At 42.5% G+C, this 24,416-nt stretch overlaps 1 protein-coding gene across 3 annotated transcripts in view; it reads left to right on the top strand.

Annotated features, from left to right (window-relative positions):
• The window catches only part of LOC140200205 (E3 ubiquitin-protein ligase SH3RF3-like), a 348,769-nt gene that overhangs the window by 278,766 nt on the left and 45,587 nt on the right, over positions 1 to 24,416 (top strand). For all 3 annotated transcript variants that reach the window (XM_072263173.1, XM_072263172.1, XM_072263171.1), the window contains 2 exons: positions 8,311 to 8,664; positions 22,200 to 22,306. In XM_072263173.1, coding sequence (XP_072119274.1) covers positions 8,311 to 8,664; positions 22,200 to 22,306 — 461 coding nt within the window. The remainder of the gene's footprint in view (positions 1 to 8,310; positions 8,665 to 22,199; positions 22,307 to 24,416) is intronic.

Genomic DNA, 24,416 nt, shown 5'->3' with positions numbered 1-24,416 from the left:
CACCCTGTCTTTCCAACAGGGCAAATTACAAGAGCACTAGTCAGGAACTGGGGAGAGTTAACTGAGAAGAGCTGTTTTTTAGCAAGTCCACATCTGACATGTGGAGGGTATTTACAGACCAACGACACAGAGTGCAGAACAGGTATGTTCTAGTCAGAAGGAAGAATAAGGACAGCAAGGTAAGAGAACTTTGGATGTCGAGTGAGTTGATGAATTTAGTCAAAAAGAAAAAGAAAAAACATGTAAAGCTTAGGAAGCTAGAATCAAACAGAGCCCCGGAGGATTGTAAAGAAGCCAGAAAGAACTCAAAAAGGGAATTAGGAAATTCAGGAGAGCCCTTGGCAAGTAGGATTAAAGAGAATCCCAGGACAATTCTATACACACATCAGGAGCAAGAGGACAAATAGGGAGAGGGTGGGACCACTCAATGATAAAGCGGCAAGCATTTTCTTGGACGCGAGGGATGTAGGTGAGATCCTTAATGAGAACTTTCCACCTGTATTTACCAAGGAGAAAGTCGTGGCGGACAGGGAGTTAGTGCCAAGAGTATTAATATGTCAGGGCATTTCAAAGTAAAGGAGGGGGTGGTGTTGGGTCTCTTAAAGAGCATTAAAGTGGATAAATCCCCAAGGTCTCATGGGTCATAAGCCAGGTTATTCAGAGAAGCAGTGAAGAGATTGCTGGGGCCTAGACCAATATCTTTGTGTCTCATGTCTAGCAACAGGTGATGTCCCAGCAGACTGACGAGTAGCTAATGTTGTTCCATTGCTCAAGAAGGGAATGAGGAATAATTCTTGAAACTAGACCAGTGAGACAGTAGGAAAGTTATGGAGAAAATGCTTAGGGATAGGATTTATGATCATTTTGAAAACCATGGGCCTAATTAGAGAGAGACATTCAAGGTTTTGCGTGGGGCAACTTGTGTCTTACTAACTTGATTGAGTTTTTTGATGAGGTGACAAGGGTGATTGATGAAGGTAAAGTGTGATTCATATGGATATTCTCTGCAAGATCCTTCATGAGAGCTTCATCCAGAAGATTAAGATGCATGTCATCAATGGTGAATTGGCCATTTGGATTCAGAACTGCCTTGCCCATAGGAAACAGAGGGTCGTTGTTGAAGGGACTTATTCTAACTGGAAGTTTGTGATTAGTGGTGTTCTGCAGGGACCTCTGCTGTTTGTGATGTATATAAATGACCTGGATGAAAATGTAGATGGGTAGGTTAGTAAATTTGCTGATCATATGAAGATTGGTTTTGTGGATAGCTTAGAAGACTGACGAAGAATACAGTGGGATATAGATCAGTTAGTTGCAGATATGGGCAGAGGAATGGCAGAAAAAGTTTAAGCTGGCCAAATGTGAAGTGTTGCACCTTGGAGGGTCAAATGTAAAGACCGTCCACAGTGTTGTTGAGCAGAGAGATCTTGGGATCCAAATTCATAGCTCCCTGAAAGTGGCTTCACAGGTTGATAGGGTGGTTAGAAGGTATATGACATGCTTGCCTTTATTAATTGAGGCATTGAGTTCAAATGTCAGGAATGTTGTGTATTTAATATTTCAGTAATATTTGAATAATCTTGTTAATATATTATTTGAATAAGCATTCTTCATTTAAATAATGAAATTACAGTTTATATGTATAAACACGTGAATTTTATCCGTCATCACACTACCACGTGATATGCTCACATCTCGCTCAAAGTAAACACGAAGCTATACCCACATTTCAGACTCCCATGCCTTCCTTTGAATTAGTTTAATGTTTTGATGTTACAAAACATAACAAGGAAGATATGTTGCAGCTTTATAAAACTCCTGTTAGGCTGCACCTGGAGTGTTGCAAACAGTTCTGGTCACTCCATTATAGGAAGGATGTCGAGGTTTTGGAGAGGCTGCCTGGATTAGAGGGCATGTGCAAAACCAAGAGGTTGGACAAACTTGGGTTGTTTTCCCTGGAGCTGCGGAGGCTAAAGGGAGATCTGATAAAGGTTTATAAGATTATGAGAAGCAGAAAAAGAGTAGTCAGGCTGCATCCTTTTTCCCAGGGTTAAAATGTCTAATACCAGAGGGCATGCTTTTAAGGTGAGGTGAGTAATTTTAAAGGAGGTGTGAGAGGCAAGTTTTTTTTACACAGAGAGTGGTAGCTACCTGGAATGCGCTGCCTGGGGTGGTGGTGAAGGCAAATACATCAGGGACTTTTAAAATACGTTTAGATAGGCACATGGATGTGAGGAAAATGGAGGGATATGAACATTGTGTAGGCATAAGGGATTAGTTTGGTTAGCTATTTGATTACTAATTTATTTGATTTGGCAGAACACTGTGGGCTGAGGCGCCTGTTCCTGTGCTTTACTGTTCTACGTTCTATAAAGGTGCAGCATGTCCCTCAAAATTCCCTCCTGGTTTCTCCTCGGTCAGTCATTAGAGAGAAGCTTCCAATTGGATGTTAAAGGAGGAAAGCTAGTCAAAAGCTTTAGGGAAGGAATTTCTGATTGCAGACTATTGGCAGTAGTTGACCCAGACACTGCCAATGGAGAGTGATTAAAATCAGGGAGGCAAGAGAAGTCAGAACTAGAGAAATGCACCGATTTCAAAAGGTTATGGAGTTAAAAGTTACAGAGATAGAGAGTACAAAGGTGTGAAAGGATTTTAAGAGGAGGATAACATTTCAAAATCATGGCATTGCTCAATCAAATGCCAAGACGATCATGGGAAGGTAGAAGATGATATATATTAGAATACAGGCAGCAGAGTTTCAGCTAAATACAAGTCTATTTCACATGTCGGATGGCCAACCAGCCAAAGAAACCTAGGAAGGTTATGTGTAAAAATTGCAAAGTGTAGAAGGGTTTCAGCATTGGATGAATTGAAAGAAGAACAGATATTGCGAAGTAGAAAAAAGGCAGAAAGCATACATTAAGCTTGGGATGGCACAGTATTAGTGATTAGTGCTGCTGCATTTCATTTCATTTCCAGAAGCCTGGATGTTACCTGTGTTGAGTCTGCACGTTTTCCCTGTTTTCTTGCGAATCCCGTAAATATCCCCATTTCCTCTCATACTAAAGGCAGACTGGTTGGTGGTAGGTACCTGCTGGAGAATTGGGGGGGGGGTGTGGTTTAGAGGGTGTTGCATATGTTAAACTGTAGATGGAATTAATGTAGATAAGTGTTTTATGGTCACTTCAGACATGGTGGACCAAAGGATCTGTTTCATTTTTTCTTCATCTCTATGGCATCAATATTGGAGCAGAGAAAATGATGTGTTTGTAGTCACATAACCCTCTCAGTTACTGATGGGGAAGAGGGCAGCTTGCGAAGACAGATAAGTAGAGAGTCTTTAGGGCTGCAAGACAATAGCTAATAGGCCTCCAGTTCTCCTAGCCCATTGTCATGAACCTTCCTAAAGCTCCCATCCAAAATTTAATAGACATACTGTAGGTCCTAATAGGACTACCTTCAGAAACTCTGGGCACTGTTATTTTCAGATTATCAATATCTGGAAAAGAATAAAATATATTTTTTAATATTCTTTTTATTTTTTATTACTAACAAACAAACAAAAAAATACAGCACATCCACAAAAACCACAACCATAACAAAATCAAATTAAATATCGAGCAGCAAAAGGGAGAAAAACATAAAGGCAAAAGTAAACATACACAGCAGAGGTGCACCACACTAAAAAACCTCAGACCTCACCCCGTAAGAAAGTCCAATACAGGGAGAATAAAATATCTTGATTCTCAGTTATATCTTTCAATTGATTTAACGGGAACAGTAAACTTTAGCATTGACTCTGGCATTAAAACTTATCTTGTGCAGGTATGTTGCCACCTAGAAGAATTCAACCAAATGTTTTCTCAACTTCTAGAATTTAACGTGCCAACCACAGCTGCTTTATTCAAATATCATCTCAAAGCCACCACTGTAAAAATCTAAACTCTCAGTCACAATGCAGACATCTTTCTTGTAATGAATTTGCAAGCCCTACTCTGCAAGCTGTGAATTCCTGAGGTTTGGGGATTTTACTTTGTCATGATAAGTCATTTTGCCTTGAGGTGATGCGAGCTCTGACACTGGTAATGTCATTAGGTCTCACAGGCTGCCTTCTATTGTAATGTATTAAATACTGTAAATGAATATGCTTCAGTGCCACCTGCTCCTTTATAATCATTATCAATGATCTGATTTTACTCCAAAGAACATTTAAGACATTACATGTTATCACAAAAGTGAAACTAAGAGTGAAAGCTCGCTGTGAAATAACATTGCAAGTTGTATTAGCAGCTTTGTCAGATGATGCAATAGAAATGTAAGTGGAATTTGATAAAGCATCACTCAGGTATTCAGAAAGGACAGGACAAGAGCTGTGAGATCCGGCTGGATTCTCCAATGTTATTCTGAAACAATCACCAGTGAAATACAGGTGTATGAGATTCATAGTCAGTGTGCGGAAACGTCACTTCTTTGCTGCTTGTTTCATTCAAATGGATGCACCTAATGACGACTTCTCTTAAAGTGACTGGATTTCCACATTCTAATCCTGGTTCATTACCAATTTCTCCTCTCCTGTGGTTCTGTGACCCACTATAGTAGACCCTCCTTGTGACATACCGTGGAAGTCTGATCTGTTTCAACATCAGATAGTCAAAAAGAGATCCACAAACAGCTCTGTTCAGCCTGTCGTATTTCACCGCAGTTTGGGAGTGTAAACTGCAGGGTGCATGTGAAAACTAGTATGGGAAAGAGAAATGCTAGATCCTGAAGGAGGTGAGCACTCAGTTATTTTCAGTTTATCATGGCTGTAAACATCTGCAAGCCATACAGTTGTTGTGCAGTTATGTGCTGAACTATAGAATCCCTCAGACGGTGCTGCCCACAGCCTGCACCTCTGCTCCTGCACAACAGACCATGCTCGTTTCTCAGAACCCCTCAGACAGTGCTGCCCACAGCCTGCATCTCTGCTCCTGAACGACAGACCATGCTCATTCCTCAGAATCCCTCAGTGCTGCCCACAGCCTGCACCTCTGCTCTTGAACGACAGACCATGCTCGTTCCTCAGAATCCTTCAGTGCTGCCCACAGCCTGCACCTCTGCTCCTGAACGACAGACCATGCTCGTTCCTCAGAATCCCTCAGTGCTGCCCACAGCCTGCACCTCTGCTCCTGCACGACAGACCATGCTTGCAGGGCAGAAGCCTGTTCATGAATTGCACCCAGCAGAGCTCCAGTGGATGCAACTGAGGCTTCCAACTTAGTTTTAATTGTTGATCTAACTCCATCTGCATTTATTTGGAAGCAGCAAAGAGGAGGCCATGTGCAGGCAGCAAGTTACATAAATAACCTGTCAGGCTTAAACTGCCAAAGTGTGGAGTGGCAAAAATTTGGATGTATTTCTGTGTGGTTCCCACCTGCTGTGGCTAGCTGGTAGGTTATGGCCCTTAGCATCTCGTTATGAATCACCTCCAACTAAGTCCTGTGTAAGCAAAACAAGTAAAACTGCAGAAGCAAGAAATCCAAGTAACACACACCAAATGCTGGAGGAACTCAGCAGGCCAGGCAGCGTCTATGGAAAAGAGTGAACAGCCAACGTCCTGATGGAGGGTCTCAGCCCGAAACGTTGACTGTTTACTCTTTCCCATAGATGCTGCCTGGCCTGCTGAGTTCCTCCAGCATTTTGTGTGTGTAATTATTGTGTACTTATCTTTCATGTTGCTCATCTGTGTCTTCTTGGCCAGAACAGCTGCACTAACATGCTCTGTGGCCAGACTCAAACCATCTCCATTTCCTGTATATGCAAGCTGCTAATCCCAAGGGCCTCTTATCAAGAAGCACCGAGCACACATCTGAATTCTGGCTGCCCATCTTCCAAATGCCTGTGTTTGCCCTGTAAAAGAGCTCAATCCCTCACATGCCTTTCCATGTTTGTCACTGCTGCAGGGTCAAAAAACGAAGATATTTGCTAGCTTGAGTGTGGGAGTTTTTATGTATAAGCAAGAAACAGATATGTGATCAGCTGAAGAAAGGCCAACCAGATGAATTTGGGATGTCAGAGTATTGTATAGAAACACACCTGGTTCTATACAGCAGCTCAAAAAAAAAACTGTGTGGCCCACACCCATTCAGGATACACACTGATTTACAAGGCAGTTGGCAGCCTGTGATTCCTGGCAGGTTGGCCCCATAAAACAAAACTCAGCATGTTTGTCCAATCACAAACAAGAGAAAATCTGCAGATGCTGGAAATTCAAACAACACACACAAACTTCTGGAGGAACTTACCATACAAGGCAGCATCTATGGAAGAGGGTACAGTTGACATTTCGGGCCAAAACCCTTCAACAAGACTGGCGTAAAAAAAGATGAGAAGTCAGAGTAAGAAGGTGGGGGGGAGGGGAGGAAGAATACTAGGTGATAGGTGAAACTGGGAGGTGGGGACGGTGAAATAAAGAGTTGGGAATTTGATTGGTGAAAGAGATACAGGGCTGGAGAAGGGGGAATCTAATAGGAGAGGACAGAAGGCCATGGAGGAAAAAAAGGGGGAGAAGCACTGGAGGGAGTTGATGGACAGTTGAGAGAAGAAAATGGGAATGGGGAATGGTGAAGAGGGGGGAGCATTACTGGAAGCTTGAGAAATCGATGCTCATGCCTTCAGGTTGGAGGCTACCCACACAGAATACAAGATGTCGCTGCTCCAACCTGTGTGTGGCCTCATCACCACAGTAGAAGAGGCTGTAGACTAACATGTTGGAACGGGAATGGGAAGTGGAATTAAAATGGGTGGCCACTGGGTGGCATGTTTATGGCTGCTTGTTGTTGCATGTTGCATAGATGAATGGTATGCATCATGTGAATATATGTATATGTACTAGGATGAGTGAATATGTGTGTGTTAACGTAGCACTATTTTGTTGCTTTATATAAAGAGCAGAATTGTTCTAAGCATGAGGTGCCACCTTACTCTACCTGGTCAAGTAATGATTCTTTTTTGTGTGGCACTGATCTGTGTCCTTTGCTGTGAGAGAGTGTGCTGATAGTTGTCTTAACACCAAATCCCAGGCCTTCCCTGAAGCAATCTGGTCAGGCTGCCTCACTCCCCCTTCTTCAGTTGCTTCCACCAGGACTTGCACGTTTCTGCCTGCAAATCCCAGGGTGTGCTCCCCTGTCTCATTATCCTCTCTGTGCTGTATTGTCCCATTAAAAAGTATTTTAAATGGCTGAAGGCACATCGGCTTTTTGGCAGATTTTGCTAATTGACTGGCCTCAATGGATTAGCCTCAGCCAGAAGTCCCATCTTGACTGACTCCAGATGTGGAAGAGTTGGGTTTGGGTTTAAATTCTAAAGTTTTTAACTTCTCACTAAATCCAGACCACTTATTTTATGGTTGGTTGAGGTGAGGAAAGTCAGATTACCCGTGCTGTGCCTGTGCGAGCTATTTGTTTGAACAATCCAAGATTTTCTTCTGCCATCCCTCAGATGTCCCTCAGCTTCAACCTCCCTTCATTATGAAGATTAAAAATTAATTAACAATTAACTTTATTTGCCACATTTGTAACATCAAAAAATAACGTGAAATGCGTTGTTTGTGTCAACAACCAACACAGTCTGGGACAGCCCAACAGTGTCACCATGAAGTCTGGTGCCAATATAGCATGCCCACAACTCACTAAACTGTAGATGTTTGGATTGTGGGAGGAAATCAGAGCAACTGCAGGAAACCCACTTGGTCACGGGGAGAACATACAAAATCCTTACAGACTGTGGTGGGAATTGAAACCCCAGTTGCAGTCACATTCGTAAGGCCAGTGATGTTGTGGAGTTGGAACTGGACTCTCTGACGGTGGTGTCTGAAAAGAGGATGCTGTCCAAGTTGCATGCCATCTTGGACAATGTCTCCCATCCACTACATAATGTACTGGTTGGGCACAGGAGTACATTCAGCCAGAGACTCATTCCACCGAGATGTAACATAGAGCGTCATAGGAAGTCATTCCTGCCTGTGGCCATCAAACTTTACAACTCCTCCCTTGGAGGGTCAGACACCCAGAGCCAATAGGCTGGTCCTGGACTTATTTCCTGGCATAATTTACTTATTACTATTTAACTATTTATGGTTTTATTACTATTTATTATTTACGGTGCAACTGTAATGAAAACTAGTTTCCCCCGGGATCAATAAAGTATGACTATGACTATGACTATAACTATGATTATACTAACTGCACTGCTACCACACTGCCCTTCGCAGTACCTTGACTTACTCAATAATAACATTTTTAATGGCTTTTATTTATTTGTTTCACACAGCTTAATTCCACTGCAAAACAACTGATTGAGATGGATAAAAAGTGTCTGCCAGTTGCACAGAACAGTAATGTCGCTCCATCTGCTGCTACCAGTGCTAGTGCCAGCCCAGCATCGAGCTCGCCCTTAAACAGTGCCGGTGCTGTCTGCGCTGTTCACAGATGCATCGACGGCAAGAAAAATGCCAAGAAACGGCACTCCTTCACTTCGTTCAGCATGTCGCACAAGTCTTCCCAAGCTGTCAACAACAGGCACTCCATGGAAATCAGTGCACCAGTCCTCATCAGTTCGAGTGATCCCAGAGCTATTGCCAAGATTGGAGAAGTTCCACCTTTGTCATCTAGCGCTCCAACCCAGGTAAAACCATCCTAAGAAAAACGTACAGAAAATGTGCAGGTCATGTTTTCAATAGGGGCAAAATTACAATCAAGAATTGCATTTCATTTTTCACCTTATATAATCAGTAAAGGTGTAGCTACTTTATAGAAATCTGGAGGAAGCTAGGTGGTTCACTCTTGTTTGATGGAATGAAATAGAACCCACAAGAGACCAGTCGGATGAAAATCTATCTAATTTGCTATTAAGTAGTAAGCTCCAGGAGACAACAAAGATAGCTAGAGTAGAAGGCAGAAAATGTGACAGTGCTACAGGGCAGCTTTGCGGGATATCGTTGTGGGTCCCAGCAATCTGAATCACTTCTGATGCCCTCTTGTGTGGACAATAGAATCCCAGACTTCCAGTAAGACACTTAACAGTGTCATTCTGACCACTGTCCAACGCTTTTCTCATTGGAGTCTGCATCAGATCTAACTCGCTGAGGGGTAAATTCTCTATCATAACAGCTGGGAAACAGTCTAATTTCATATTCAGCCACTGGTAACAGCTATCAGTGATATACTGAATCAGCTTGGTATTTAACCATTTTTGTGTGTAGTATCCTAAACTTTTGTCATTATAGCAGAAATTTTGGACCATATATACAGATCAACGACTTAAGTACATGGAGAAAAATTATATGAGATTATTTCAAGCCTCTCTAGACAGCAGATGGTTGTCTATTCTTTGTACTCTTTTGTTAATTGGTTATTCCCTGCTTACATAATTAAAAGTATGGTTAAAGATGCAATCATTCAAAATTGAATTGTAATTCCTAAATTATGCATAAAGGCAGAAGCAAAGAAAAATTTTCCCATGTATTAATATTTTTGTGTGGTAATGAAAAGAATTTAATCAAAAACCCAATTAATAAATGTGATTGCTTATGTAACTTTTTGTCAAATACCAAATTTGTTCCTGACCCTCTGTGTATGTGATTTTCTTACAAAGTTAATTGCAGGTCTGTCAAATGGATTCCAATGAACATTGTGGCATTGTGCAGAGCAATTTCTCTATTTGTGATCCTAGGCTGATCACACACAAAATCAATCCCCCTCCAGTAACTGATTGCTTCTACAATGTAATTCACCGATGCCCTGATGTCTGTTACCCTGGGGTCCTACAATACCTTATCTCAGTTGAAACTCTGACATTTCCTCCCAGCTTCTTTCAGCTGTAACCCATGTGACATGTGGCCTCCAATATGCAACTTCCTTGATGTCTGTACTTTGAGAAAATGAAACAATTTTTGGGCCAATAAGTATGTAAAAGATGCCTGGAGAAAGCCTCACTTCTGAAAAGATCTGGCTGCTTTGTTGGAGAGTAGGTGGAGATATTGGTTGTGGTCTCTTAAAATTCCCTTGACCCTGGAAAGATACCTGTGGATGGAATTAACAACATGCTACTACTATTCAAGAAAGTAGGGAGGGGGAGAAAAAAGAGACCTTTAAGTCAGCCGATACCTATTGTTGAAAAAATATTGGCGTCTACGTTGGGGAGGTGGTAAAAGAATGCTGAGAAAAACATAGCAAAATAGTTAGCATTATTTAATGAAAGTAAAGAAGAATCCATGAATATGATGTATTTAGAATTTTTTGAAGTTAGCTGATAATATGTTGTTTACAAACTTGCTCCACAAACTACGAGCTCATAATATTGATGGTGAACATTTATTTTGATATTGGCAAGCTTGGAGTTAGGGGATGTCAAAGGGATCAGTTATGGGACCTCAGCTACATACAAGTTAGACTGATGTCTGAGATTAAAGAAATCAAGTATGGAGGTGGTTTAGAATATTATGATTAAAGACTGTCATGAGCCTTGTGGCCCATCAGGCCGGTGCTTATGCCGGTTTCCGTGGAGTGAAGCGACTGAAAGTACGAGACTCCCCCTAGATAGGACGCTAGTCTATCGCTAGTCTATCTGGTATTTTTGCCAGTACCCATTCTCAGCCGGGTAGACTGGAGCGTTGTGTGGATAAGTGCCTTGCTCAAGGAGATGCACGCTGCCTTGGCCGAGGCTCGAACCCATGACCTTCAGATCACTAGTCCAACACCTTAACCACTTGGCCACGTGCCACAGAACATTATGTTGTGGATAGAAATTGGATTTATTTGTGCCTTTTTTTAATGCACAATTTGCACATTGAAATGCTGTGCATATATTTTTAAGCATTTGCACCCATTTCCTGTTGAAGCCCACTCATCAGGAAATTAAAGCAGGCATTTCCTGTTGCAAATCAGTCTAATACAACTTTCATGTCTCCATTATATTTTATGCTAATAACTCTATATCAAAAGTCACCACCTCTGGCTTTTACAAGTAACTTGCAGTAAAACGGGGAATACGTCATACTGAAAAGGGTGAACTATGCATGCAATAAAATGCATGACATCGCTGAGAACCGATAGCACCTACTCCATGTGTTGACAGGCCTCCCTGGACCTAGTTTCAGTCTTCACCTCACTGAAGACAATGGAAGTTGTCCTCTTCCCTCTTAACTTGCTTGGCAGTGCAGTTCTCTCCATCACAGAGAAAGGATGGCTGAAGGAAGCAACGAAAGATGCCATAGGGTCCTGATGTTCCATCAACACGTAAATTAGTTGCCATACCTGTGCCAGCCAGGTGCAGTGCTAAGCAGCTAAAACACTTGGCCAGGCCGACCCAACACCACTGGGTCTGTAACACCGCTCTCTGTGCAATGTGCGATGCTTACCCAGTTAGGCTGATTTCATCCATGTTCTCTTCCCTGGTTACACATCCTGAGTGCAAAGTGAAGACCCTGGGTAGAGGATATTAGGGGGACTAACGGGGCAGGTGCTGAAGGGATGTTTCCTCCGATAGAGGAATATAGTATTAAGGGCCTAGTCTCAGGATAGTGGGAGAATTAATTCAAAATGGGAGGATGAGGAATGTCAACCTTTTGGATTTTCTATCTTGAAAGAACTAGAATATTGAATCATCAACTTTATTTCAATTAGATCATATATTTTGGACTAGGGTAATGGTGATCATTCAGGCAAGTGGAGCTGAGGACAATGCTCTTATTCAGAGGCAGAGCAGACATGTTCCCATGTGGTCCTTTTAAAATTAGTACTGAGTACATTGTTTTAAAGCAGTTTTCTTTTCCAATTCATTTTTCTGAAGTGACGTAACGATATTCTGCTCCAATGATTTCATGAAAACTGTAGAATTATAAGCTAACTGACCTAACTTACTTAACAATATGAAGAAAAGAATTTTTAATTCATAGCAACACGCACAAAATGCTGGAGGAAATCAGCAGGTCAGGCAGAATCTATGGGAATGAATAAACAGTTGAATGTTTTGGGCCGAGTCCCTTCTTCAGGACTGGAAGGCAAGGGAAAAGAAGCCAGGATAAGAAGGTGGGAGGGGGAAAGGAAGGGATACAAACTAGAAGGTGATGGGTGCATTAGGCTGATTTGCAACAGAACATATCTGCACGAATTTCCTGATGGGTGAGCTTCAAAAGGAATTGGGGGCAGATGTTTAAAATATATATCCATGACATTCCTATGTGTGAATTATGTGTTTAAAAAGGCACAAAGAGATTCAATGTCTAGCCTTCTCATAATGTTCCCTGCCACCTACTGTGGATACTTGGTTTCTTCGGTCTCTACATTAGTATAATTTGTATGTAGCTGAGCCCCCCACTGTAACTGATCACTTTGATAAGGGCTGCAGAAGAAGGAATCTGATAGGAGAGGAGAATGGACCATGGGAGAAATGGGAGAGACACCTCATATTATGTCCGGGTAGCCTCCAACCTGATGGCATGAACATCAATTTCTCTAATTTCTGGTGATTTTCCACCCTCTCCCTTCCCTTTTCTTTCATCCCCCACCCTAGCTCCCCTCTCACCTCTCCTGTTCTCCTCAACTGCCTATCTCCTCCCCAGTTGCCCCTTCTCCTTCACTTTCTCCCATGGTCTACACTCCTCTCCTATCAGATTCCTTCTTCTCCAGCCCTTATCAAAGTGATCAGTTTTGGGGGCTCAGCTACATACAAGTTATACTAATGTTAAGATTGAAGAAACCAAGGATCCACGGTAGGTGGCAGGGGACATTATGGGAAGGCTAGAAATCAGATCTCTTTGTGCCTTTTTAAATGCATAATTCACACATCGAAATATCATGGATATATTTTTAAACATTTGCCCCCAATTCCTTTTGAGACCCGTCCAGCAGGAAATTCCTGCAGATATTTTCTGTTGCAAATCAGTCTAATGCACTTATCACCTTCTAGTTTGTATTCGTTCCCCTCCTCCCCGCCCCCCACCCACCTTCTTATCCTGGCTTCTTTTCCCATGCTTTCCAGTCCTGAAGAAGGGACTTGGCCCAAAACATTCAACTGTTTATTCATTCCCATAGACGCTGCCTGACCTGCTGAGTTCCTCCAGCATTTTACATGTGTTGCTCTGGGTTTCCAGCATCTGTAGAATCTCTCGTGTTTATAAATTTTGAACTTATATCCAATTTCTAGTTGCTTAGAAGACCAGTTATAAAACCAGCCCAACTATACTAATTCCATATACCAATACTTGATCTTATAGCCTCCTAGAGGGGACCAAGCATATGGGGACCAAACATGGATTGCATGTTCAGCAGTGTGGATTTCCAATTTGCTGCTGAAAATTACTTTGTAAGATTCATCATATTTCAGGCTCAAATAAGCTCTCTGCAGTTGTTTATCACTGTTTAAAAACAATTGCTGTCAACTGACAGCCTTTACATGTTAGTTGGGGTTACTATATACCTTTCTCAAAACGCTTGTATTTATATATAGCCCAGACTTTTCTTGTTGCTGCTGCTAAGTTCTGCCATACACTTGACAAAAAGTATTCGAAAGCTGTCTATGTCTGTCTGGGTAAAGTTACAACACTCAATACGTGAAACTGTTACAAAACCCCGAGCCCTGGCTAAACCCGATTTGTTATGGAAAGTGACATTTTGTTTGAGGCAATGAAATTAATCAATATTTGCAGAATGTGGCCAATTTGTTTTTAGGAAAGGACAATTTGACAAATGTCAACAATTGAATTTAAGTTAACACTTTGAAATTTTTTAATCCAAACTGATTATTTTAAACAGTTTTTTTCTATTTGCCATATAATAGCGACCAGTTGCAGTCATCTAGTTCCTTTAAGTCAAATGGATTTGAAGGAATATTTGATTAAAGAGGTAAACGCAAGAGGTTCTGCAGATGCTGGAAATCTAGAACAACACACACAAAATGCTGGGGAATCTCAGCAAGTCAGATAGCATTCCTGATGAATGGTCTCGGCCCGAAATGTTGACTGTTCGTTCATTTCTACAGATGCTGCCTGACCTGCTAAGTTCCTCCAGCATTTTGTGGGTGTTGATTAAAGAGATATGCCTCAAAGGAGGATGGGGATTTGGAAAGGCTGAGATGTTTCACATTGTAGATCTTGTGTGACTAAAATGACAGCAGTGTGGGGCAGAAAGAGGGAAAAAGAGGGGAAGAGTGGACGTGAGAATTGATTTAGAAGATTGTAGAGCCATTGGAATTTCCACAGGCGAGGAGGAGTAAGTTCATGAAAGAATTTCAACTCGGGAATGAAAATTGAAATCTATCAAACATGGGATGAGGAGCCAGCTCCCACTAGTAGGCTGGCATAATTGGTGGGCAGGACAGTGTGGGATAGGAAATGACCAGGAGAGTTTTGGGTCTACTGATGTATAGAGATAGACAACAAGGGGCCCTACAGAGAAATGTTGGAATATTTAAGTTTCCTATTGAAGCAATGTCTACGTTTCTAGATTCAAGATTATTTAATGTCATTTCCAGTACACAAGTGTAAAAGAGGATGTTAAAGAACACAATCATAAAAAACACAATAAGTATAAAGACATAAGATACCTTATATGCATAGATTGATTGTATGTCCATAAAGTGATGCTAGGCACAGGAGTGTCTGCACTTAAGATGACTGACAGGAAATGGTAAAGTAATGGTGGTAAGGGGTTGGAGGGGTGGGTTAGTGTGTGGAGTTGTTGAACGGCCTTACTGCTTGAGGAAAGTAGCTGTTTTAGTATCTAGTGGTCCTGGCTTGGATGTTATGTAGCCTCCTCACTGATGGGAGTGGGACAAAGAGTCCATGAGCAGGGTGAATAGAATCCTTCATTATATTTCTGGGATTTTCCCCAGAACCTTTCTGTACATATGTCCTTGATGGTGGGTAGACTGGTGTCGGGGATGCATTGGGCAGTTTTAGAGCCTTCCTGCTACTGTAGTGCAGTTGGCTTAACAAGCAGTGATGCAGCTTGTTAGAATGCTCTCCACTGCACAGCTGTAGAAGGACGTGAAAATAGATGTGCATAGCCCAACTCTCTTCAGCCTTTCCAGAACGTAGTGGCATTGGGGAGCTTTCCTGATTTGTGTAGGATGTCTTCTAGGCCCTTGCAAGGTTGTGTGAGATGTGCACTCCCAGGGGTTTGAAACTGCTTGCAGTTTTCATTGCTGCCCACCGAAGTAAAGAGGGGTGTGAGTGATCTGAGTGCTCTTGAAGTCAATAACCATACCCCCCCTCTTGTCAACACTGAGGAAGAGGTTATTTACCTGGCACCAGGCCTTCAGGTCTTCCACCTCCTCTCTGAAGGCCATCTCATCATTGTTAGTGATGAGCCCCACCACAGTTGTGTCATCAGCGAACTTGACAATGTGATTACCCGGGTGTTTGGCCGTGCAGTCCTGTGTGAGCAGTGGGCTCAACACACAGCCCTGGGTGGTACCCATGATGAGGATGAGGGGCAGGGAGAGGCCGTTGTGCATCCTGACTGTCTGAGCTCTGTTGGTTAGGAAGTCCAACACCCAGTTGCACAGTGGTGTGTTTAGTCCGAGGAGTAGGAATTTGTTCACCAATGTCTTTGGGACAATAGTGTTGGATGCTGAACTGAAATTCAGAAACAGCATTCTGATATTAGTGCTCTTGTTTTCTAGGTGTGTTAGGGCTATGGCATCTGTTGTAGAGCAGTTCTGTCAGTTAGTTTATTGGTGAATATTCAAAGTGGCAGGAATGGAGTTTTTGATGTGTGCTATTATCAGCCCTTCAAAGCACTTCATGGTGATTGGCATCCCACACAAAATGCTGGAGGAATTCAGCAGGTGAGGCAGCATCTATGGAATGGAACAAACAGTTGATGTTTTGGGCTGAGACCTCTCATCAGGACTGGAAAAAAAGATGAGAAGTCCGAGTAAGAAGGTGGGGGAAGAGTCTCGGCCCAAAACGTCAACTGTTTATTCCTTTCCATAGATGCTGCCTGGCCTGCTGAGTTCCTCCAGCATTTTGTGTGTGTTGCTCAGATTTCCAGCATCTGCAGATCTTTTCTTGTCTGTCATGATCATCGGCATCAGTACCACTGGGCAGTAGTTGTTTAGTTCTGAAGGTGTAGAGTTCTTTTTTTTATGAGCTCTTTGACAATCATGGGATGATGGTGGCCAATTTGTATCATAGCAGCCTGGATGAGTGAAGTGTTGAAGACATCAGTGAGCTGATGTGCACACTCCCTAAGTTCTTTGACTGGGATGTTGTCTGGCCCGGTCACCTTAAGGGGTTAACTCTCTGCAGAGTCCTTCTCACACCTGCTGCTGTTAAAAACATTGGCTGCTCACCTTTAAGGGGGGAAGCTATTATGTTCAGTGTTGTGTAGTATGCATAAAAGTTGTTTAGAGCCTCAGGGAGGGAGGCATCACTGGTATAGTCAAGACAGTTTATCCTTGTGTAGTCAGTAATGCCCTTGATGTCCAGCCACATACACTGGGGATCACTATCGGACTGGTGTTCCTGAATTTTTTGTGCACCTGTACTTGAACTGAATTTCAAGTGCAGCAAGTACTCACAGAGACATATATACAGTATTGAGCTCAATTTGTATGGTGGAATGTAATGTTTCAACAGAAAGTTAATCTACTATGGGATTTAATCAGCATGCCAACATACAGTCAAGAAGTAACAAAATAAATTTAATTCACAAATTCACTCAAATGATGACAATGGGTTTTTGAGTGTTGTTGAAAGATACTGAACAAAAAAAATTGTGCAATTGTTCCTCTGCTGTTGTTTCTGCTTTACAAATTCTCAACTACTGGAAGATGTGAATAATTTTTCGCACACAAAATTCTCTGGATTACTGCAACATGTAGATATTTCGTACTGGGTGAGTTTTGGGAAAAGGATTACTCAATAAACAGAATGCTAGCAACAGAATTTTTATTGACTTTGAAATTCCACTTCAGAATGACAAAACTTAGTCGGGATTTAATAAAAATCCCTTGAATCTCATTTAAATTCTGACTCAAAAGCACTAGCATACAAACTTGCAAAACATAATCCAAAAATATACTGGGGTTTATTTTAGAAATAATGCCAGTATTTTAGAAAAATGTGATTAACTGTTTCAAATTGTGTACAGCATTTATTTGGAGATGAAAATCGTTGATTATTTGAGGAAATTACAAGTAGAGTAGACAAAGGAGATGCAGTAGATGTGGTGTCCTTGGATTTTAAGAAGGCCTTCGACAAGGTGCCGCACATGAGGCTGCTTAGCAAGATAAGAGCCCATGGAATTATAGGGAAGTTACTAGCATGGGTGGAGCATTGGCTGGTCGGCAGAAAACAGTGAGTGGGAATAAAAGGATCCTATTCTGGCTGGCTGCCAGTTACCAGTGGAGTTGCACGGGGTCGGTGTTGTGACCACTGCTTTTTACAATGTATGTCAATGATTTGGACGATGGGATTAATGGATTTGTGGTTAAATTTGCTGATGATACAAAAATAGGTGGAGGAGCAGGTAGTGTTGAGGAAATAGAGAGCCTGCAGAGAGACTTAAATAGTTTACGGGAGTGGGTAAAAAAGTGGCAAGTGAAATACAGTGTTGGAAAGTGTATGGTCATGCACTTTGGTGGAAGAAGTAAACAGGCAGACTATTATTTAGATGGGGAGAGAATTCAAAATGCAGAGATGCAAAGGGACTTGGGAGTGCTTGTGCAAGATACCCTAAAGGTTAACCTCCAGGTTGAGTCGGTGGGGAAGAAGGTGAATGCAATGTTGGCATTCATCTCTAGAGGTTAGAATATAAGAGCAGGGATGTGATGTTGAGGCTCTATAAGGCATTCGTGAGACCACACTTGGAGTATTGTGTGCATTTTTGGGCACATAAGGGAAAGTTACTCAGAGTCATGAATCCATTCCTGCCTCTTACTTTGGCCAAGAATGATATTCCGGTCAGGTTCCAATCTATCAGACTTCATTGCTTCCAGATTATTCCAGTTAATGGTGGCTGATCTGCACCAACTGTCAGGGATTGGGAGATAATTGTTGTTCTCTACCTATCATCTACTTTGTCTTCACTTAAGAACAAGAAGCTTGGCGGGTGAGTGCACACACTGTTGTGCTGGCTTTGAGTGATGCATACAGTGAAAGACCATGCTCAGCACCCCTTCTGAAGCTAGCTCTCTTAGTGAATCATGCAGGCTTCCTATCCTTGAACGCACAAGTCTTGGCAGGAAGAATTTTCTCATAACTGATGCTATTTATCAGCAAGATCCATTCACTCTTATGCCGTCTGCCATGCCTACTATATTTGGATGCCAGCACTGTGCTGAGACTTACATCCAAAGTAAACATGCTATTCTTCTCCCCGGCTCCTGATTCCATGCTCCAGAGAGCGCAGCTGAGCACAACTACGAATGAATCATGCCTCCGGTCTGGTGGAGAATGCCTTGGGTCTCCATGAGATTTGACTTTACAGTCTGCTTCTCTCAGGATCCCTGCAGTGCTCACCAGAGCACTTCTCATTTCTTCACCGTCTGCAGCAACCCACAAAATTGGCAACTAGAAAACCGGGGGGTGGTGGGGGGGGGGAGGGAGCAGGAGAGGATAAACACACACAAAACGCTGGAGGAGCTCAAGCAAGTCAGGCAGCGTCTATGGAGTGAAAAGAACAGTTGATGTTTTGGGCTGAGAGCCTTCATCAGGACTGGAAGGGGGAAAGGGGGACAAAGCCAGAATATGAAGGTGCTCTGGGTGGGGGGGGGGCGCGGTGATCAGCAGAAGAGGTGGAGAGTTGAAGAATCTGATTGGAGAGGATAGTGGACCATGGAAGAAACGGAAGAGGAGAGACTCCAGAGGGGGAAGGAGAAAGAACGTGTGTGTGTCTGCATGTGCATGTGTTTTGTGGGAGTCAGGGCATGGACAGTGAGGGAGAGGTGAAGTGGTTTGTGGGGAGCGTTGGTGTCTGCCTAACTGAGAGTGAAGGTATGTAAACAACTGAGTCAATATATTACCCAGTTTGAAGTTCAAGGGTTTAAAGCTCTCACTTGACATATCTTGCCCTATTTTCTTTTGTGGACCTCACCTATTAGGATCTTGAGGTCACTCTGAGAAAAACACCATTTCTAACTCCTTCTGAACAAAGTCATATCATTTGCAGTAGAGCCGTGGCTTTTTGTAGAGGGGCGTGGTGAAGTATGATTAGCTGAGCAGGATTCAATTATATTTATTCAAGACCCCGTTGCCGCGAGCATTAGGAAACAACGCCAAGGGAAAATATCTCTGTATTACTGCACTGGGATCATGATGGAAAATGTGATCCTGGCACAAGTCAATCATGCAAGGCAGTATGAGATAGATTGCTAGGCAATAATATTTTCAGTTTTCTTTTGTTCCGGAGTAATGCTACAATGTTATTAGATATCAAAGAGAATAATTGCTGGAGAAATTAAATAGTGTTGGCATTGGGAGTCTGCAGCAAAATTTCTCCATGGTTATAAGTTTCAAAAGGAATGAATGGACAACTGTATTAGTAAAGCATATTAAAATGCACATTATTCCAAAATTCACATCTGAATCACTTGCTTCAAATATTGAATGTCGATACAAATGAAAATGTGAAGAACAATTCAATCCAATTAAGTTCTTCACTTAAAGTATCTATTCTTTTTTAGAAAAGATAGATTAAATGTTTTGCCCCAGTGCTAACACCCAGTGTAATCCCCCCAAAAGCCTGGGCTCTCAGCATTGGTGTGGCCCACGGCATCTCCCACCCTGCCTGATGGAGCCCTAACGGACATTGTAATTCTTCACACACTTCCAGCTCTCAACAGGCATTTCTGCCCTCAACCTGCACCGGGTCAGTCCTGGCGCAAGGGAGGCTGCCCTTGTACCAACGAACAGGAGGTTTCAGCTCCTGGGGAAAGGCAAGTTATGTTGCAATTCATTAGTTGGTATTAATTATGTTATTGGTTCTAAATGAGTGTGTATGTGTTTTAGCTCTTTTATTGTAGAAATTTGTCAAAACAATTTGCCTGCCCAGAGTGTTAATGAAAGATTTTGAAAGTAAAGACGTTCAGAATTTCCAAGCTCGACGCCAGCTGAGAGCCTGGGCTGGGTTTCACCGGTGCCGGGGGTCTGAGTCCAGCTAAAGTGGTGAGAGCCACTCTGCCAGCGGGAAGATTGTGTGCGGAATCCCTGCAGAAACATCCAGCATGGCCAAAGGCAAGACAGATACTGTGGAAAATTCGCCTTATATTGCCATGAAGTAATCCACTGGAATTTCAGGGTCCACCTGCCTGACCCTTTACATTGTCATACAGCTGAACTGTGCTGTCAGTTTTATGAGTGAAAGTTGGTACGCAGTCTTTTGCTTAACACAGGCACTGCGTGTAGCGATGACGAATCCAATGACCTGCACAGAAAGACTTGGTTGAGACGTACATTTGCCCAGATCTGTGCATAAAACAACAACCTGCACAGACCCAGCTGCGGCTGTTAACTGCAGGAAAGTGGTCAGTGTTACGGGAACTCTCCCGGTGTTAGCCAGGGCAACTGCTGAAGAAAAGCACTGGAGAAACACAACACATCCTCAGTTACCTGCTCTCCACTCAGATTGGAGTTCTTCCCCCATGGTTAGTATGGCTCATCATTCTGACAGTGGTGCAGCCAGTGCCTGGCAGTAAACAGTGTGATCACTCACCAAAACCAAAATGATCTGAGCAATAATATCAGAGGCTGTTATCATTAATGCAGAGAATCATTCATTTATGCGACAATTCACCTTGGTCCAATGAATCTATCAACTTGTACCCTCAATGCAAGCTAGGAGTTATTGTGACATTAACCGACTCTGCTCACGTCATATGCTCCTTTTTGCTTTGTCAAGCTATCCACTAATCTTGCATGCTTACATCATTTCTGCCCCAGCTGCTCACTAAGGAAGTCTCACTTTGTCACTACTCTCTGTATAAAGAAAGTTCTCTTGAATTCACTTTCTGTCTTCTGTCTATGGCCTCTTACTGCAGGGAGCAATGTGCTTCATCTCAGTTTCATAACATCATAAGACCATATGATATAGGAGCAGAATTAGTCTGCTCTGCCCTTTGATCATGGCTGATTTATTCTCCCTCTCAACCCCATTCTCTTTCCTTCTCATATAACCTTTGATGCCCTTACTAATCGAGAACCTATCAAGCTTTGCTTTATATATACAGTACCTGATAACTTGGCCTTCACTGCTGTCTGGGACAATGAATTAAACAGATGTGCCACCCTCTGGCTAAAGAAATTCCTCCTCATCTCTGTACCAAAGGGACGACCTTGTATTCTGAGGCTGTGACCGCTGGTCCTAGACTCTGCCACAAAAGGAAACATCCTCTCCATATCCACTCTGTCTCAGCCTTTCAATATTTGGTAGGTTTCAATAAGATTCACCCCCCCACCACCACCACCACCACACACACACATGCACACACACACGCGCACACACACACACACACACACACACAATATTTCTGAACACCAGAAAGTTCAGGCCCAGAGCCATGAAACACTCCTCATAAATTAACCCTTTTATTCCTAGACCTTTCTCATGAATCTCCTCTGGACCCTCCCCAGTGCCAGCACGTACTCTTCGATGAGGGGCCCAGAGCTGCTCACAATACTTAAAATACAGTCTGGCCAATGACTTATAAAGCCTCAGCATTATAACCTTACTTTCATATTCTAATCCTCTCGAAATACAATGTAAAATTTTGTTCTTTACTAAGGATTTCTCAACCAAACAGTTAAATTTGTTTGTATTTTGTAATATTTTTGGAGAGGTTTAAATCATATCACAGAGTTAGTCATTTCAACAAATATTAGACATATCAATCTTCACCTTGAATGGAAATGTACATTTTGCAGAGTTTCAGTGGCTGAGCCTCTGGGTGTGTACAATAAATGGAGGTATCATTGACTGGAAAACAATATTGGAAAAGTGTTAACAGCACAGTACCCTGTCTGCTTCTGTGATCTTGTTGATTATGGAAAGAATAAAAGTGACTCTAAACTGGTTTGGCACTGCTCCCTTAACTGGATACTTTGGTCTTTTTAATTGTCAACTAACTAAACATCAACTTCAAGAAGCTCAAAACGATAAACATTTAGAAGTAATGCCTGTGATTGTTGTATTAAATCCATGTGCCTGGTGTATTTTTAGGCTTCGTCTCTTACTGCCAATGCAGTTGGTGGTGCCGTGGGACCAAGACCGGGTGCTGCCGCAGGGGAGCAAGGAACAGCACCAAAGACCCAGTTACCGCTCAATGTGTAAGTGATGTTTTCTCATTAATGTCATTTGAATATTGTAGCAGTTGCAAGAATAGGGGGAATATTGATCACATTTTAATCCATGCATCACCCACCTGCCCATTGAGATGTCTTGATAGGAGCACAATACACAGTCGCTTCTGTTGACAAAGACCTTTTAAATGAGGACCCGATACGTTCATCCATTGTGCTCCTTATTTACCCATTCCTGTTATGCCAAGCAACAGCTATCTAGATTGTAACAGTCAGGAGAAAGGATCTGAAAATAATGTTTAATAGGCGCATGATTCTGCTTTCAAAATTAAATTTCATCAGTGAGATTTGATGTGGTTATGTTGCTAACCTGACACATTTTATTTGATACTGCCTTTATTTCAATTCCCCTGCCTGGAACTGTCCCATGCCTGCTCATATTTGGAATCACGGAATGATTCAGCATAGTATTTAGCCTTGGGTCTTACCACCATTCCTACGTACAGTATCCATCTTGTTCCACTCCCTGCTTCCTCCCTGCTTCCTTAACCTTGTAAGCTCTTCTGTTTCGGATACTTATTCAGCTTCCTTTTTGAATCCTGTAATTGAACCTGTCGTTCTTACTACTACTACAATAAATCCAGACTCTAAACATTTACAGTACAAACATTCTCTCTGTCACTTTTGGTCCTTTTGCCACTATTTTCATCTTTGACCCCTCTCAAAGGGAATAGTTTCTCTGTATCTATCCCTTCATGATTTTAAATATTCTGTCAGATCCCCTTGCCGTCTCCTCTGCTCGAATGGAAACAACACCAGATTTTTTGGACTATCTGCACAACAGGAGCCCCACCTTTCTAGAAGCATTTTGTTAAATGCATTTTGCATCCTTGACTTTGTGCCTTTATAAAATGTAACACCCAGAACTTGACACTATAAACTATTATGACACCTTTTATGAAGGTTGAATGTGGATGCAATACAGAATTATTGTGCTAACCCTGTACCTCCCAAAGCCCAGCAGTGTGAGTTTGATAGCTGTGGGAAGAGACTTGCCTCCTGTCAAAGCTATAATTTATTTTTAATAGTTTAAGACACAGTCAGACAGGACTGAAATGAGCCCCTCGGCCTATTGAGTCCAGTCCAGCCATCAGGCACCTATTTTATTTTTACCTTCACCAATTTTATTCTCCCCAGATTCCCATCATTGCCTCCAAGATTATGACATGACAGACAACCGATAGTGGCAAGTTGACCAACTAACCTGCGCTCATTTTTGGGATGTGGGAGGAAGTGGCAGCAGCCGGAGTAAAGCCGCTCAGTCACAGGGAGAACATGCAAACTCCACGCACCGGTGATCGAGATTGAACCTGTGTTGCTGGAGTTTTAAAGCAGCAGTTCCACCGGCTGTGTCACTATGCCCATTGATATTCACCCTCCCCCACCCTCCCTTGTGTCATCACTTTTCTTATTGGCTGCTGGATGCATGCCAAAGAATAAGTTTCTTTGCTGGAGAAGGAATGAATACTTAGGACTTCGTGACCCGTATGAGAAGTCCGTATTCAGCAAAGTTAGCATCTTTCACTCTCCTGGTTAAACATTCGATGGGCCCAGACTGATAATGGATTTTTTTCCAATACACTACCATCAGAACATTAGATTAGATTATGAGGACACACAGTCCTCTTTTATTGTCATTTAGTAATGCCTTTGCATTAAGAAATGATACAATGTTCCTCCAGTGTGATATCACAGAAACACAAGACAGGCCAAGACTGAAAAACTGACAAAAACCACATAATTATAACATATAGTTACAACAGCGCAAAGCAATACCGTAATTTGATGAAGAACAGACCATGAGTATGGTAAAAAAAAGTCTCAAAGTCTCTCGAAAATCCCATTATCTCACACAGATGGTAGAAGGAAAAAAACTCTCCCTGCCATGAGCTTCCCGTGCCACAAACTAGCCGATGCAGCATCCTGGAAGCACCCGACCACAGTCCGACTCTGAGTTTGTCCTAATACTTCGAGCCTCCGACCGGCCCTCTGACACTGAGCACCAAGCGCCATCTCTGCCGGGCGCTTCGACCCCAGCCCCAGCTGCCAGTAACAGGCAAAGCTGAGGATTTGGGGC

The sequence above is a fragment of the Mobula birostris genome, chromosome 7, assembly GCF_030028105.1.
Source record: "Mobula birostris isolate sMobBir1 chromosome 7, sMobBir1.hap1, whole genome shotgun sequence".
NCBI classification, from domain to species: domain Eukaryota; kingdom Metazoa; phylum Chordata; class Chondrichthyes; order Myliobatiformes; family Myliobatidae; genus Mobula; species Mobula birostris.
This window is presented reverse-complemented; position numbering and strand designations above follow the sequence as displayed.